Genomic DNA, 14,507 nt, shown 5'->3' on the forward strand with positions numbered 1-14,507 from the left:
GTTGGTGGTGACCTAATATAATCGTTGGTGGAGCATTCGCTGTAAAGAATTTTTGAAATCAGACACAGTGGCTGGATTCACGAGAATTGTATCTTTAAAATGGTGCCTAATACTTGTATGTTTGAGAAATTAGATTTATGAGATTTCTGTTGATTTGTATTTGGCACACTGCAATTTCATTGGCTGTTGGCGAGGGGTTAGACAGCTTAACTGCACGTCAGATTGGAGCCCAAATTAATACTTCACGGAGTTCAAGTAACAGACACATCTCAATATGAACTGTTATTCAATGAGTTTCTATGGGCCAATAGCAGGAGGGCCAAATTCAATGTTTCATCAAATAATTGTATTTATATATCTTTTTTTTATACCTAAAGGGGTCCTAAAACTCTAAATCAAATAGCTAAATTATCCCTGGTATGACAATCTTAAAACAATTCCATTTGTTAGCTTAGTAGAACCCAGCAAAGCTGATACAGACATACCCAAGATGACGCACTGCTGTAATCACCGCCAAAGGTGCTTCTATAAAGTATTGACTCAGGGGTGTGTATACTTACTGTATGTAAATTAGATATTTCTGCATTTAATTTTCTAGAAATGCGCACTAATTTCTAAGAACATGTTTTCACTTTGTCATTAGGTAGTGTGTGTAGATGAGTGATGATTTTTTAATTTATTTTTTAAAATCACTTTAATTCAGGCTGTAACACAACTAAATGTGGAGTAAGTGAAGGTGTATGAATACATTCTGAAGGCACTGTAGGTCTAACACCACTGACTAACACACAAAATCAAACATTAACCAGGCTCACAACAACACTCATATGTGTGCATGTGTATTCTCTTCAGCACCTAGTTCTTCCAAGTGATGTTGGTCCTTTTGTGTGTGTGTGTGTGTGTGTGTGTGTGTGTGTGTGTGTGTGTGTGTGTGTGTGTGTGTGTGTGTGTGTGTGTGTGTGTGTGTGTGTGTGTGTGTGTGTGTGTGTGTGTGTGTGTGTGTGTGTGTGTGTGTGTGTGTGTGTGTGTGTGCCTTGCCTCTTACCTAGCTCATCCCACAGCTGTCTGTATTTGTCGGTCATGGTGGTTCCCTGTTGTCTCCACAGTGCCAGACGAGGGTCGCCCATAAACTGTTCTGTGATCAGCGTTAACATCCTGGCACCGTTGGAGTCACGCATCTTCAACATCTCTCTCACCTAGAGGAGAGAGGGAGGGAGAGGGGGAGAGAGCGGGAGGGAGAGAGGTCAGCAAGGAGGCAAGGGCTGTGTGTGTGTGTGTGTGTTTTGTATATGTTACCTTGCTGAACAGCAGGTTGAGTTGTTTCCCAGAGCCGTGGTATCCTCCCTGTGAGAGAAAGAGTTTCACCTGCTCCTGGACCTGCTCCTCATCCAGGTGCCAACAGTTCTCATCATCTACACTGGCCCCTGCCGTGGGATCTGGGGCCCCTACACACATGGACACAAAGAGAGGTTAGTCTCACACACACAGCTCATTATTTTTTTATTTATTTTTATTTATTTCACCTTTATTTAACCAGGTAGGCTAGTTGAGAACAAGTTCTCATTTTCAACTGCGACCTGGCCAAGATAAAGCATAGCAGTGTGAACAGACAACACAGAGTTACACATGGAGATTTAGATTTAATGATTTTCCATGTCTCAGCAAAAGCATTGGGCTCTCTCAGACACAAACAAAAACCAAGCAAGATGAAAATAGGCCTCATATGACACCAGCTTAAGTATCATCACACACACACACACACACACACACACACACACACACACACACACACACACACACACTACATTTAGTGTTGCTCATATGGACAGGGAGGTGATTTGAAGGCCCCAGGCAGAGGCCAGTCTGAGCCCCACCCCCCTCTTTTAATGTGCCATGAACACAACCAGTCATGTCTTTATCAGATTGTCAAACAATTCACTTCAAAAAGTAGGTTACATTCGCACGTTCATCCAAAACAATTCCAGCATCCAGAACAGTGCAATGTGCAGCCGCCAACTTTAACCTGGCTCACAAAAAAACACTCAAATGTGCGCATGTGTATTCTCTTCAGCACCTAGTTCTTCCAAGTGATGTCAGTCCTTGTGTGTGTGTGTGTGTGTGTGTGTGTGTGTGTGTGTGTGTGTGTGTGTGTGTGTGTGTGTGTGTGTGTGTGTGTGTGTGTGTGTGTGTGTGTGTGTGTGTGTGTGTGTGTCTGAAACCATCTCACCAGAGAAAGCATCCAAGCTAGCGAAACAGTGCCCCTCTGTCTTACTATGTGTAGGTCATGTATCTGATGCTGTCTTGCCAAAAGGAGTCCAGACAGCATCAGATACATGGGCTACACATAAACTATATATATTTACATTTTAGTCATTTAGCAGACAAGCACCTTAAAGTAGTGAGTACATACATTTTCATACTTTGGGGAATTCCCCCGTGGAAATCGAACCCACAACTCTGGCGTTGCAAGCGCCATGCTCTACGAGCTGAGCTACACAGGGCTATAAATGGGTGGTGTTAGTGGTGTAGAAGTAAGCTCACAGAACGGGATCACCGAGTGCTCAAGGGGGTAGCGCGTCAAAATCGTCTGTCCTTGGCTGCTATGCCCACTACCAAATTCCAAACTGCCTCTGGAAACAATGTCAGCGCAAGAACTGTTTGTCAGGAGCTTCATGGAATGAGTTTCCATGGCCGAGCAGCCACACAAGCCTACGATCACCATGCCCAATACAAAGAGTCAGCTGGAGTGGTGTAAAGCTCACCGCCATTGTATTCTGGAGCAGTGGAAACGCGTTCTCTGGAGTGACGAATCATGCTTAATCATCTGGCAGTCCGACGGACAAATCTGGGTTTGGCGGATGCCAGGAGAACGCTACCTGTCCGAATGCATATTGCCAACTGTAAAGTTTGGTGGAGGAAGAATACTGGTCTGGCATTCTAGACAATTCTGTGCTTCCAATTTTGTGGCAACAGTTTGGGGAAGGCCCGTTCCTGAACTTGATTGGCCTGCACAGAGCCCTGACCTCAACCCCATCAAACACCTTTGGGATGATTTGGATCTCGGACTGCGAGCCAGGCCTAATCACCCAACATCAGTGGCCGACCTCACTAATGCTTGTGGCTGAATGGAAGCAAGTCCCTGCAGCAATGTTCTAACATCTAGTGGAAAGCCTTCCCAGAAGAGTGCAAGCTGTTATAGCAGAAACGGGGGGGACCAAATCCATATTAATGCCCATGATTTGGGAATGAGATGTTCAACGAGCAGGTGTCCACATGATCTCTGCCTTGACGATTGCAGTGTTAAATCGGCAGCACCTGTCTTTTTCCCAAAGGAATGTGTTAACTTAGGTAATTTTTCTGTTACATTTACATCTTTCTTTTTCTCTTCCCTGCCCTGCTCTGAAAGCACCACATTGCTGCAGCTTCATTTCAATGAAAGTCAAGTTTGCAATCATATCCGGTAGGGATTCACTGGAGCCAGCCAATCATATCCGGTAGGGATTCACTGGAGCCAGCCAATCATATCCGGTAGGGATTCACTGGAGCCAGCCAATCATATCCGGTAGGGATTCACTGGAGCCAGCCAATCATATCAGCCAGGGGGAAATCTATTCCAGAAACACACACACAACCCCACTCACCATGGACCTGGTTGATCTCAGAGTTTGTTGACAGAATCTCATCAGCTAGTTTCTGAGCAGTGGGCAGCACCTCCGTGTGGTGTACTGTTATCAGGTACTGGACAAATTTCTGCAGCTGGTCTCTGTTCATCTGGAACAGTGTCTCTGAGATGGGGAGGTGCAGCTTGACCTGCTCGGGCTTCCGTACGCGGTACAGGGCCAGTGCTACCACGTGCGCGCAGTAGAAGATGTCCTTATTGCCACAGCTGCACGTGACCGCAGTGATTTTGCAGCGGTCGAAGCTGACACTCACGCTGCAGACGAGCTCGGATTCCGACGGCGTGGCCGGTTCTGTTACCGTTCCGCTGAGGTGGAACCCTGAGAAAGAAAAGAGGAGAACCATTAGACGATCAGTCAGTCAATCAATCAAGTAGTCAATCAAATTGTATTCATGTAGCCTAATAGTTTTACACAGAAGTGCGTAACAAAGTCATGTTCGGAATATTTGAACACCCCAATGGCATTCATGTTGTTGTCATTAACCTGTGGGTGTGTGGCTTAGCATCCTATACGTGCAGAAGACCCACTGTACCAGCTAGCTACTAGTCAGATTATAATGGTAAGGGGGGGAAGAGAAAGAGCAGTCCCTGAAGCGAAGAGAGGGGAACATCGCTCTCGTCTTACTCTCTCTGGGGAAAAGGTCAAACTGATGATCTCTAGAGTCCCTCGTGTGACGAGTGATGCCCTCCTAATGCAATAGAGCTCAGCCGTCACTCACACACTCATAATCCCCCCCACCCACATCTATTTTCTATAAACCTGACATTCTCTGGCTAAGAGGTCACTCATTGGGGATACAGCCCGGGATCACGCCCGGGTCTGTAGTGACACCTCTGGCACTGCACCACTCAGTCCCCGAAATAGCTACCCGGCTAACTATTTAGCAGTCTTTTGGCTTGAGGAGAAAGGGGAAGTCCAAACAAAGGTATCCATTTTATTTGGGGCTTTCTCAAAGTACACACACAGACACCAGGAGGAGAGGTTCTGCTACCCAGTACTGGAAGCTCTGGATCAGGCTCTCCGCACTATGATATGCTAATGTATCACATTGCTACTTTTCCTGACTGTCTACTAAGAATCCTCTGTGAGCCTGATATTGATGGGCTGAAATGGTGTATCTACACAACATGACCAAAAGTATGTGGTCCTTCTGTAGCTCAGTTGGTAGAGCATGGCGCTTGTAACGCCAGGGTAGTGGGTTCGATCCCCGGGACCACCCATACGTAGAATGTATGCACACATGACTGTAAGTCGCTTTGGATAAAAGCGTCTGCTAAATGGCATATATTATTATTATTATATGTGGACACCTGCTCGTCAAACATTATTATGGGCATTAATATGGAGTTGGTCCCCCCTTTGCTGCTATAACAGCCTCCACTCTTCTGGGAAGGCTTTCTACTAGATGTTGGAACATTGCTGCAGGGACTTGCTTCCGTTCAGCCACAAGAGCATTAGTGAGGTCGGGCACTGATGTTGGGCGATTAGGCCTGGCTTGCAGTCAGCGTTCCAATTAATCCCAAAGGTGTTTGATGGGGTTGAGGTCAGGGGTCTGTGTGGGGCAGTCAAGTTCTTCCACACCGATCGCGACAAACCATTCCAGTATGGACCTCACTTTGTGCACGGGGGCATTGCTTTGTTGAAACAGGAAAGGGCCTTCCCCAAAGTTGGGCCAGAAAGTTGGAAGCACAGAATCACCTAGAATGTCATTGTTTGATGTAGAGTTGAGATTCCCCTTCACTGGCACTAAGGGGCCTAGCATGAACCATGAAAAATAGCACCAAATAGCACCATGAAATCCCCCACCAAACTTTACAGTTGGCAATATGCATTCGTGCGGGCAGTGTTCTCCTGGCATCTGACAATCCCAGATACGTCCTTCAGACTGCCAGGTGGTGATGCGTGATTCATCACTCCAGAGAACACGTTTCCACCACTCCAGAGTCCAATGGCGGCGAGCTTCACGCCACTCCAGTCAACACTTGGTATTGCATTTGGTGATCTTGGGCTTGTGTGCAGCTGCTTGTGTGCAGCTGCTTGGCCACGGAAACATATTTCATGAAGCTCCCAACGAACTGTTCTTGTGCTGATCTTGCTTTCAGAGACAGCTGTTATTAGCTGAGCTGTTATTGCTCCTAGACAATTCCACTTCACAATAACAGCACTTACAGTGGATCGGGGCACCTCGAGCAGAGCAGAAACTTGACAAACTGACTTAATAATGTGTCCCCTTGTTGGAAAGGTGGCATCCTATGACAGTGCCACGTTGATAGTCACTGAGCTCTTCAGTAAGGCTGCCAATGTTTGTCTATGGAGATTAATGGCTGTGTACTCGATTTTATACACCTGGCAGAAACGGTGTGGATGAAATAGCCAAATCCACTCATTTGAAGCAGCGGTGTCCACATACACTGCACATATAAAATGATAAGACCGAACATCCATAGCTTAGTCTGAAAGCCTCAGATGTCCTAGAGTGTGGGTCAAAGGTCAACTTTGCCCTAAATCTTTTAAGGGTTGACGTAAGGCCTGGATCTGGCTAAGCTGATCCTAAAATCAGTGCTTATTAATAAAGCAGGGGACAAATAGTCCTTTGGTCTGAGATTGATTTTATAAGAATTCAATAACTGTCACAGGGGAGGTTTGGGAGACAGCACACACACACACACACACACACACACACACACACACACACACACACACACACACACACACACACGTTTCGCAACAGGCTTTTGCTCAATCAGAATACAGGAAACTCAGACATGACTAACAGAAGACGGGGGAGAGAGAAGGTGAGTGACAAAGAGAGCAGCGAGCAAAGAGACAGAGGTAGACGAGAGGAGAGAGAAAGAGGGAGAACCCCCTCCATTTCCTTCCTTAGCAGTCAGCTGACACAACGACACAGGGGATCACCTTTTACACACACACGGCTTGCGTAAGTACATCCCCCGGTTGGCAGTTGCTTGTACTAGTTAGCACACACACTAACACTGAGGGCACTCTCCTGTTTTATATGGCCCAACCCGGGTCATGCATGGCCCACAGCTGAACTACTGACGTCAGAGAAGAGGACGGGAACGAGAGAGAGGGGGAGGAGGGAGAAAGAGAAGGGAGAGGCAGAGAGAAAACAGGGGAGGAGACCGCTGGGCTGGTGGGAAGCTTGGAAAGCCCTCAGCTGAGTGTGTGAAGAGATATTTGGCGACGTGCCAGAGCCCTGAGCTCAGCATTCTGTAATGCACTTCCCCTCTTCTGCTCTGAAGCTTGCATAATACTGCTTAGCACTGCACGACAATCAGACTTAACCCTTACTTACCAAAGCAACGAGACAACCCTTAACTACCAACCACTACAGAACATAATACTGCCAAGTGCTGAGCGGCTACCAGACGTAACCCTTAACCTCTTTGATGTAATAGCAAAATTGAGATTACTGCCTAAATAGACATACCCAAAAGTAAATGCTATTCATGTGTAATTGCAAGATTCTGACATGGTATACTATATTTGGAAAGATGATATGGGAGATGATGAGAAAATGATCAAAAGATAGATAGGGGTTGCATAGTTCAGAAAACACAAGATCAAGCACACACAAAACAACTCTTTGTTTTCTTTATTTTGAAAGAAATCTTTGACTGACAAGTTAAAAGTGAATTATTGAAGCCCAGAGCTGGAAACACATCAGATGGTTTCCACAACATGTGAACAACATCAGAAAATAAAGATGGGATTGATACACCTAACTAACCTCAGCAAAAAAAGAAACGTCCTCTCACTGTCGACTGTGTATATTTTCAGCAAACTTACAAGTTCCACACACATGTGACTAACAGAAATGGAATAATGTGTCCCTGAACAAAGGGGGGGTCAAAATCAAAAGTAACAGTATCTGGTGTGGCCAACAGCTGCATTAAGTACTGCAGTGCATCTCCTCCTCATGGACTGCACCAGATTTGCCAGTTCTTGCTGTGAGATGTTACTCCACTCTTCCACCAAGGCAACTGCAAGTTCCCAGAAATTTCTGGGGGGAATGTCCCTAGCCCTCACCCTCCGATCCAACAGGTCCCAGACATGCTCAATGGGATTGAGATCCGGGCTCTTCGCTGGCCATGGCAGAACACTGACATTCCTGTCTTGCAAGAAATCACGCACACAACGAGCAGTATGGCTGGTGTCATTGTCATGCTGAAGAGTCATGTCAGGATGAGCCTGCAAGAAGGGTACCACGAGGGAGGAGGATGTCTTCCCTGTAACGCACAGTGTTGAGATTGCCTGCAATGACAACAAGCTCAGTACGACGATGCTGTGACACACCGCCTCAGACCATGACGGACCCTCCACCTCGATCCAGAGTACAGGCCTCGGTGTAACGCTCATTCCATCGACGATAAGCAAGAATCTGACCATCACCGCTGGTGAGACAAAACCGCGACTCATCAGTGAAGAGCACTTGTTGCCAGTCCTGTTTGGTCCTGCGACGGTGAGTTTGTGCCCATAGGCGACGTTGTTGCCGGTGATGTCTGGTGAGGACCTGCCTTACAACAGACCTACAAGCCCTCAGTCCAGCCTCTCTCAGCCTATTGCGGACAGTCTGAGCACTGATGGAGGGATTGTGTATTCCTGGTGTAAATGGGGCAGTTGTTGTTGCCTTCCTGTACCTGTCCCGCAGGTGTGATGTTCAGATGTCCTGATCCTGTGCAGTTATTATACGTGGTCTGCCACTGTGAGGACAATCAGCTGTCAGTCCTGTCTCCTTGTAGCGCTGTCTTAGGCGTCTCACAGTGCGGATATTGCAATTCATTGCCCTCATTGCCCTACATCTGCAGTCCTCATGCCTCCGTGCAGCATGACCAAGACAAGTTCACACAGATAAGCAGGGACTCTGGGCATCTTTCTTTGGTGTTTTTCAGAGTCAGTGGAAAGGCCTCTTTAGTGTCCTAAGTTTTCATAACTATGACCTTAATTGCCTACCATCTGTAAGCTGTTAGTGTCTTAACGACCGTTCCACAGGTGCATGTTCATTAATTGTTTATGGTTCAATGAACATGCATGGGAAACAGTGATCAAACCCTTTACAATGAAGATCTGTGAAGTTATTTGTATTTTTGTGAATTCTCTTACAAAGACAGGGTCCTGAAAAATGGACATCTCTTTTTTTTGCTGAGTTAAGAAATGGGCAGATGTTTTAGTAAATGGTGTCAGGTGTGGTCTCGGGATGTTTCCAAGTGTCCCTAAACCTCTCCAAAGTGCCATAATGTCTGTAAATGAGATATATCCAGTGCTATTACAGATGAAGTCGGAAGTTTACATACACTTAGGTTGGAGTCATTAAAACTTGTTTTTCGACCACTCCACAAATTTCTTGTTAATAAACTATAGTTTTGGCAAGTCGGTTAGGACATCGACTTTGTGCATGACACAAGTCATTTTTCCAACAATTGTTGGATTATTTCACTTATAATTCACCGAATCACAATTCCAGTGGGTCAGAAGTTTACAAGCACTAAGTTGACTGTGCCTTTAAACAGCTTGGAAAATTCCAGAAAATTATGTCATGGCTTTAGAAGCTTCTGATAAGCTAATTGACATAATTTGAGTCAATTGGAAGTGTGCCTGTGGATGTATATCAAAGCCTACCTTTAAACTCAGTGCCTCTTTGCTTGACGTCATAGGAAAATTAAATAAAAATCAGCCAACACCCCAGAAAAAAAATTGTAGACCTCCACAAGTCTGGTTCATCCCTGGGAGCAATTTCAAAACACCTGAAGATACCACGTTCATCTGTACAAACAATAGTATGCAAGTATAAACACCATGGGACCATGCAGCCGTTCAGGAAGGAGACACGCTCTGTTTCCTAGAGATTAATGTACTTTGGTGCGAAAAGTGGAAATCAATCCCAGAACAACAGCAAAGGACCTTGTGAAGATGCTGGAGGAAACGGGTACAAAAGTATCTATATCCACAGTAAAAAGAGTCCTATATTGACGGTTTGCAACTGCACATGGGGACAAAGATCATATTTTTTGGAGAAATGTCCTCTGGTCTGATGAAACAAAAATAGAACTGTTTGGCCATAATGACCATAATTATGTTTGGGGTAAAGGGGGAGGCTTGCAAGCTGAAGAACACCATCCCAACTGTGAAGCACAGGGTGGCAACATCATGTTGTGGTTTTTTTTTTGCTGCAGGCGCTACTGGGGAACTTCACAAAATAGATAGCATCATGAGGCTGGAAAATTATGTGGATATATTGAAGCAACATCTCAAGACATCAAAGCTTGGTAGCAAATGGGTCTTCCAAATGGAAAATGACCCCAAGCATACTTCCAAATTTGTGGCAACATGGCTTAAGGACATCAAAGTCAAGGTATTGGAGTGGCCATCACAAAGCCCTGACCTCAATCCCATAGAAAATATGTGAGCAGGACTGAAAAAGCATGTGCGAGAAAGGAGGTCTACAAACCTGACTCAGTTACACCAGCTCTGTCAGGAGGAATGGGCCAAAATTCACCCAACTTATTGTTGGAAGCTTATGTAAGGCTACCCGAAACGTTTGACCCAAGTTAAACAATGCTACCAAATACTAATTGAGTGTATGTAAACTTCTGACCCACAGGGATTATGATGAAATAAATAAAAGCTGAAATAAAATCACTCTATTATTCTGACATTTCACATTCTTAAAATAAAGTGGTCATCTTAACTGACCTAAGAGGGAATTTTTACTAGGATTAAAAGGTCAGGAATTGTGAAAAACGGAGTTTAAATGTATTTGGCTAAGGTGTATGTAAACTTCAGACTTCAACTGTACATATCTGCAATCCCTAAATGCTATTTGTTCATTATAAAAACACAATTTCTACATATCAAACACACTCAAACATTGTGGTGGTGTTATGGGGTATCCAGTGTACATTCAAGTGTCCTTTCAAACTCTCTAATGTGTCTGAATGTGGTAATTACACTGGATATGCCTAAAAGTTATTGTTCAGTATAAAAACGAACATTTCAACAACACCAACCTCTCTCAAACATTGTGGTGGTGCTTGGTGACATACAGGGGATATCCAAGTGTTTTCATCATATTTTTCATGTGCAAAGTCTCTTGGTGGACATTCAATGTTGCCATTAAGTGATACATCATCAGATAATACGAAATAGATTCATTTGGGCCGATTTCAAGTTTTCATAACAATCGGAAATCTGTATTTTTGGATGCCAATTTTGCCAAATTCTTTTTTCACCTTTATTTAACTAGGCAAGTCAGTTAAGAACACATTCTTATTTTCAATGACGGCCTAGGAACAGTGGGTTAACTGCCTTGTTCAGGGGCAGAACGACAGATTTTTACCTTGTCAGCTCGGGAATTCAATCTTGCAACCTTACGGTTAACGAATTGCAAAAATCGCTGAAGTTGGAGACTTTATCTCCCTCGCCAACTTTAAACATCTGCTATCTGAGCAGCTAACCGATCGCTGCAGCTGTACATAGTCCATCGGTAAATAGCCACCCAATTTACCTACCTCATCCCCATACTGTTTTTATTTAATTACTTTTCTGCTCTTTTGCACACCAGTATCTCTACCTGCACATGACCATTTATCACTACAGTGTTAATCTGCTAAATTGTAATTATTCACCTACCTCCTCATGCCTTTTACACACAATGTATATAGACTCTTTTATTTTATTTTTTTCTACTGTTATTGACTTGTTTATTGTTTACTCCATGTGTAACTCTGTGTTGCTGTCTGTTCACACTGCTATGCTTTATCTTGGCCTACCTGGTTAAATAAAAATAAATTAAAAAACTAGTCCAACGCTCTAACCACCTGCCCCATGAAGAGCCTGCCTGCTACGCAAATGCAGTAAGAAGCCAAGGTAAGCTGCTAGCTAGCATTAAACGTATCTTATAAAAAACAATCAATCAATCATAATCACTAGTTAACTACACATGGTTGATGATATTACTAGTTTATCTAGCGTGTCCTGCGTTGCATATAATCCATGCGGTGCGCATTTGCAAAAAAGGACTGTCGTTGCTCCAACGTGTACCTAACCATAAACATCAATACACAGTTATACAAGTATATATTTTTAAACCTGCATATTTAGCTAAAAGAAATCCAGGTTAGCAGGCAATATTAACCAGGTGAAATTGTGTCACTTCTCTTGTGTTCATTGCACACAGAGTCAGGGTACAGTGGGGAGAACAAGTATTTGATACACTGCCGATTTTGCAGGATTTCCTACTTACAAAGCATGTAGAGGTCTGTCATTTTTATTATAGGTACACTTCAACTGAGATAGATGGAATTTAAAACAAATTCAGAAAATCACATTGTATGATTTTTAAATAATTAATTAGCATTTTATTGCATGACATAATTATTTGATCACCTACCAACCAGTAAGAATTCCGGCTCTCACAGACCTGTTAGTTTTTCTTTAAGAAGCCCTCCTGTTCTCCACTCATTACCTCTATTAACTGCACCTGTTTGAACTCGTTACCTGTATAAAAGACACCTGTCCACACACACAAACAGACTCCAACCTCTCCACAATGGCCAAGACTAAGAGTGTGTAAGGACATCCGGGATAAAATTGTAGAGCTGCACAAGGCTGGGATGGGCTACAGGACAATAGGCAAGCAGCTTGGTGAGAAGGCAACAACTGTTGGCACAATTATTAGAAAATAGAAGAAGTTCAAGGTGAAGGTCAATCACCCTCGGTCTGGGGCTCCATGCAAGATCTCACCTCGTGGGGCATCAATGATCATGAGGAAGGTGAGGGGTCAGCACAGAACTACACGGCAGGACCTGGTCAATGACCTGAAGAGAGCTGGGACCACAGTCTCAAAGAAAACCATTCGTAACACACTACGCCGTCGTCGATTAAAATACCGCACGCAAGGTCCCCCTGCTCAAGCCAGCGCATGTCCAGGTCCATCTGAAGTTTGCCAATGACCATCTGGATGATCCAGAGGAGGAATGGGAGAAGGACATGTGGTCTGACGAGACAAAAATAGAGCTTTTTGGTCTAAACTCCACTCGCCGTGTTTGGAGGAAGAAGGATGAGTACAACCCCAAGAATACCATCCCAACCGTGAAGCATGGAGGTGGAAACATCATTCTTTGGGGATACTTTTCTGCAAAGGGGACAGGACGACTGTACCGTATTGAGGGGAGGATGGATGGGGCCATGTATCGCGAGATCTTGGTCAACAACCTCCTTCCCTCAGTAAGAGCATTGAAGATGGGTCGTGGCTGGGTCTTCCAGCATGACAACAACCCGAAACACACAGCTAGGGCAACTAAGGAGTGGCTCTGTAAGAAGCATCTCAAGGTCCTGGAGTGGCCTAGCCAGTCTCCAGACCTGAACCCAACAGAAAATCTTTGGAGGGAGCTGAAAGTCCGTATTGCCCAGCGACAGCCCCAAAACCTGAAGGATCTGGATGGAGGATTGGGCCAAAATCCCTGCTGCAGTGTGTGCAAACCTGGTCAAGAACTAGAAGAAACGTATGATCTCTGTATTTGCAAACAAAAGTTTCTGTACCAAATATTAAGTTCTGCTTTTCTGATGTATCAAATACTTATGTCATGCAATAAAATGCAAATTAATTACTTAAAAATCATACAATGTGATTTTCTGGATTTTTGTTTTAGATTCCGTCTCTCACAGTTGAAGTGTACCTATAATAAAAATGACAGACCTCTACATGCTTTGTAAGTAGGAAAACCTGCAAAATCGGCAGTGTATCAAATATTTGTTCTCCCTACTGTATATGCAACAATTTGGGTCGCCTGGCTCTTTGCGAACTAATTTGCCAGAATTTTACGTAATTATGACATAACATTGAAGGTTGTGCAATATAACAGGAATATTTAGACTTATGGATGCCACCCGTTAGATAAAATACATAACGGTTCCGTATTTCACTGAAAGAATAAATGTTTTGTTTTCGAGATGATAGTTTCCAGATTCGACCATATTAATGACCTAAGGCTCATATTTCTGTGTGTTATTAAGTTATAATTAAGTCTATGATTTGATAGATCAGTCTGACTGAGCGATGGTAGGCACCAGCAGGCTCGTAAGCATTCATTCAAACAGCACTTTCGTGCATTTTGCCAGCAGCTCGTCGTTGTGCTTCAAGCATTGCGCTGTTTATGACTTCAACCCTTTCAACTCCCGAGATGAGGCTGGTGTAACCGATGTGTAATGGCGAGCTAGTTAGCGGGGTGCGCACTAATAGCGTTTCAAACATCACTCGTTCTGAGACTTGGAATAGTTGTTCCCCTTGCTCTGCATGGGTAACGCTGCTTCGAGGGTGGCTGTTGTCAATGTGTTCCTGGTTCAAGCCCAGGTAGGAGCGAGAAGAGGGATGGAAGCTATACTGTTACACTGGCAATACTAAAGTGCCTATAAGAACATCCAAGGTATATGAAATACAAATCGTAGAGAGAAATAGTCCTAGAATTCCTATAATAACTACACCCTAAAACTTCTTACCTGAGAATATTGAAGACTCATGTTAAAAGGAACAACTAGCTTTCATGTTCTCATGTTCTGAGCAAGGAATTTAAACGTTAGTTTTCTTACATGGCACATACTTTTACTTTCTTCTCCAACACTTTATTTTTGCATTATTTAAACCAAATTGAACATGTTTCATTATTTATTTGAGGCTATAATTGATTTTATTGATGTATTATATTATTACGTTAAAATAAGTGTTCATTCAGTATTGTTGCAATTGTCATTATTACAAATAAATAAATAAAAAATGTCAGATTAATCGGTATCGGTCTTTTTTGGTCC

General features: G+C 43.8%; 1 protein-coding gene across 1 annotated transcript in view; it reads right to left on the bottom strand.

Moving 5' to 3' along the window:
- The window catches only part of LOC118377313 (zinc finger SWIM domain-containing protein 6-like), a 118,742-nt gene that overhangs the window by 31,807 nt on the left and 72,428 nt on the right, over positions 1-14,507 (bottom strand). The window contains exons 2-4 of the mRNA XM_052458302.1: positions 3,642-3,998; positions 1,297-1,445; positions 1,046-1,196 (exon numbers count right to left, since the gene is read on the bottom strand). Of these exons, the coding sequence (XP_052314262.1) occupies positions 1,046-1,196; positions 1,297-1,445; positions 3,642-3,998 (657 nt within the window). The remainder of the gene's footprint in view (positions 1-1,045; positions 1,197-1,296; positions 1,446-3,641; positions 3,999-14,507) is intronic.

The sequence above is a fragment of the Oncorhynchus keta genome, chromosome 12, assembly GCF_023373465.1.
Source record: "Oncorhynchus keta strain PuntledgeMale-10-30-2019 chromosome 12, Oket_V2, whole genome shotgun sequence".
NCBI classification, from domain to species: domain Eukaryota; kingdom Metazoa; phylum Chordata; class Actinopteri; order Salmoniformes; family Salmonidae; genus Oncorhynchus; species Oncorhynchus keta.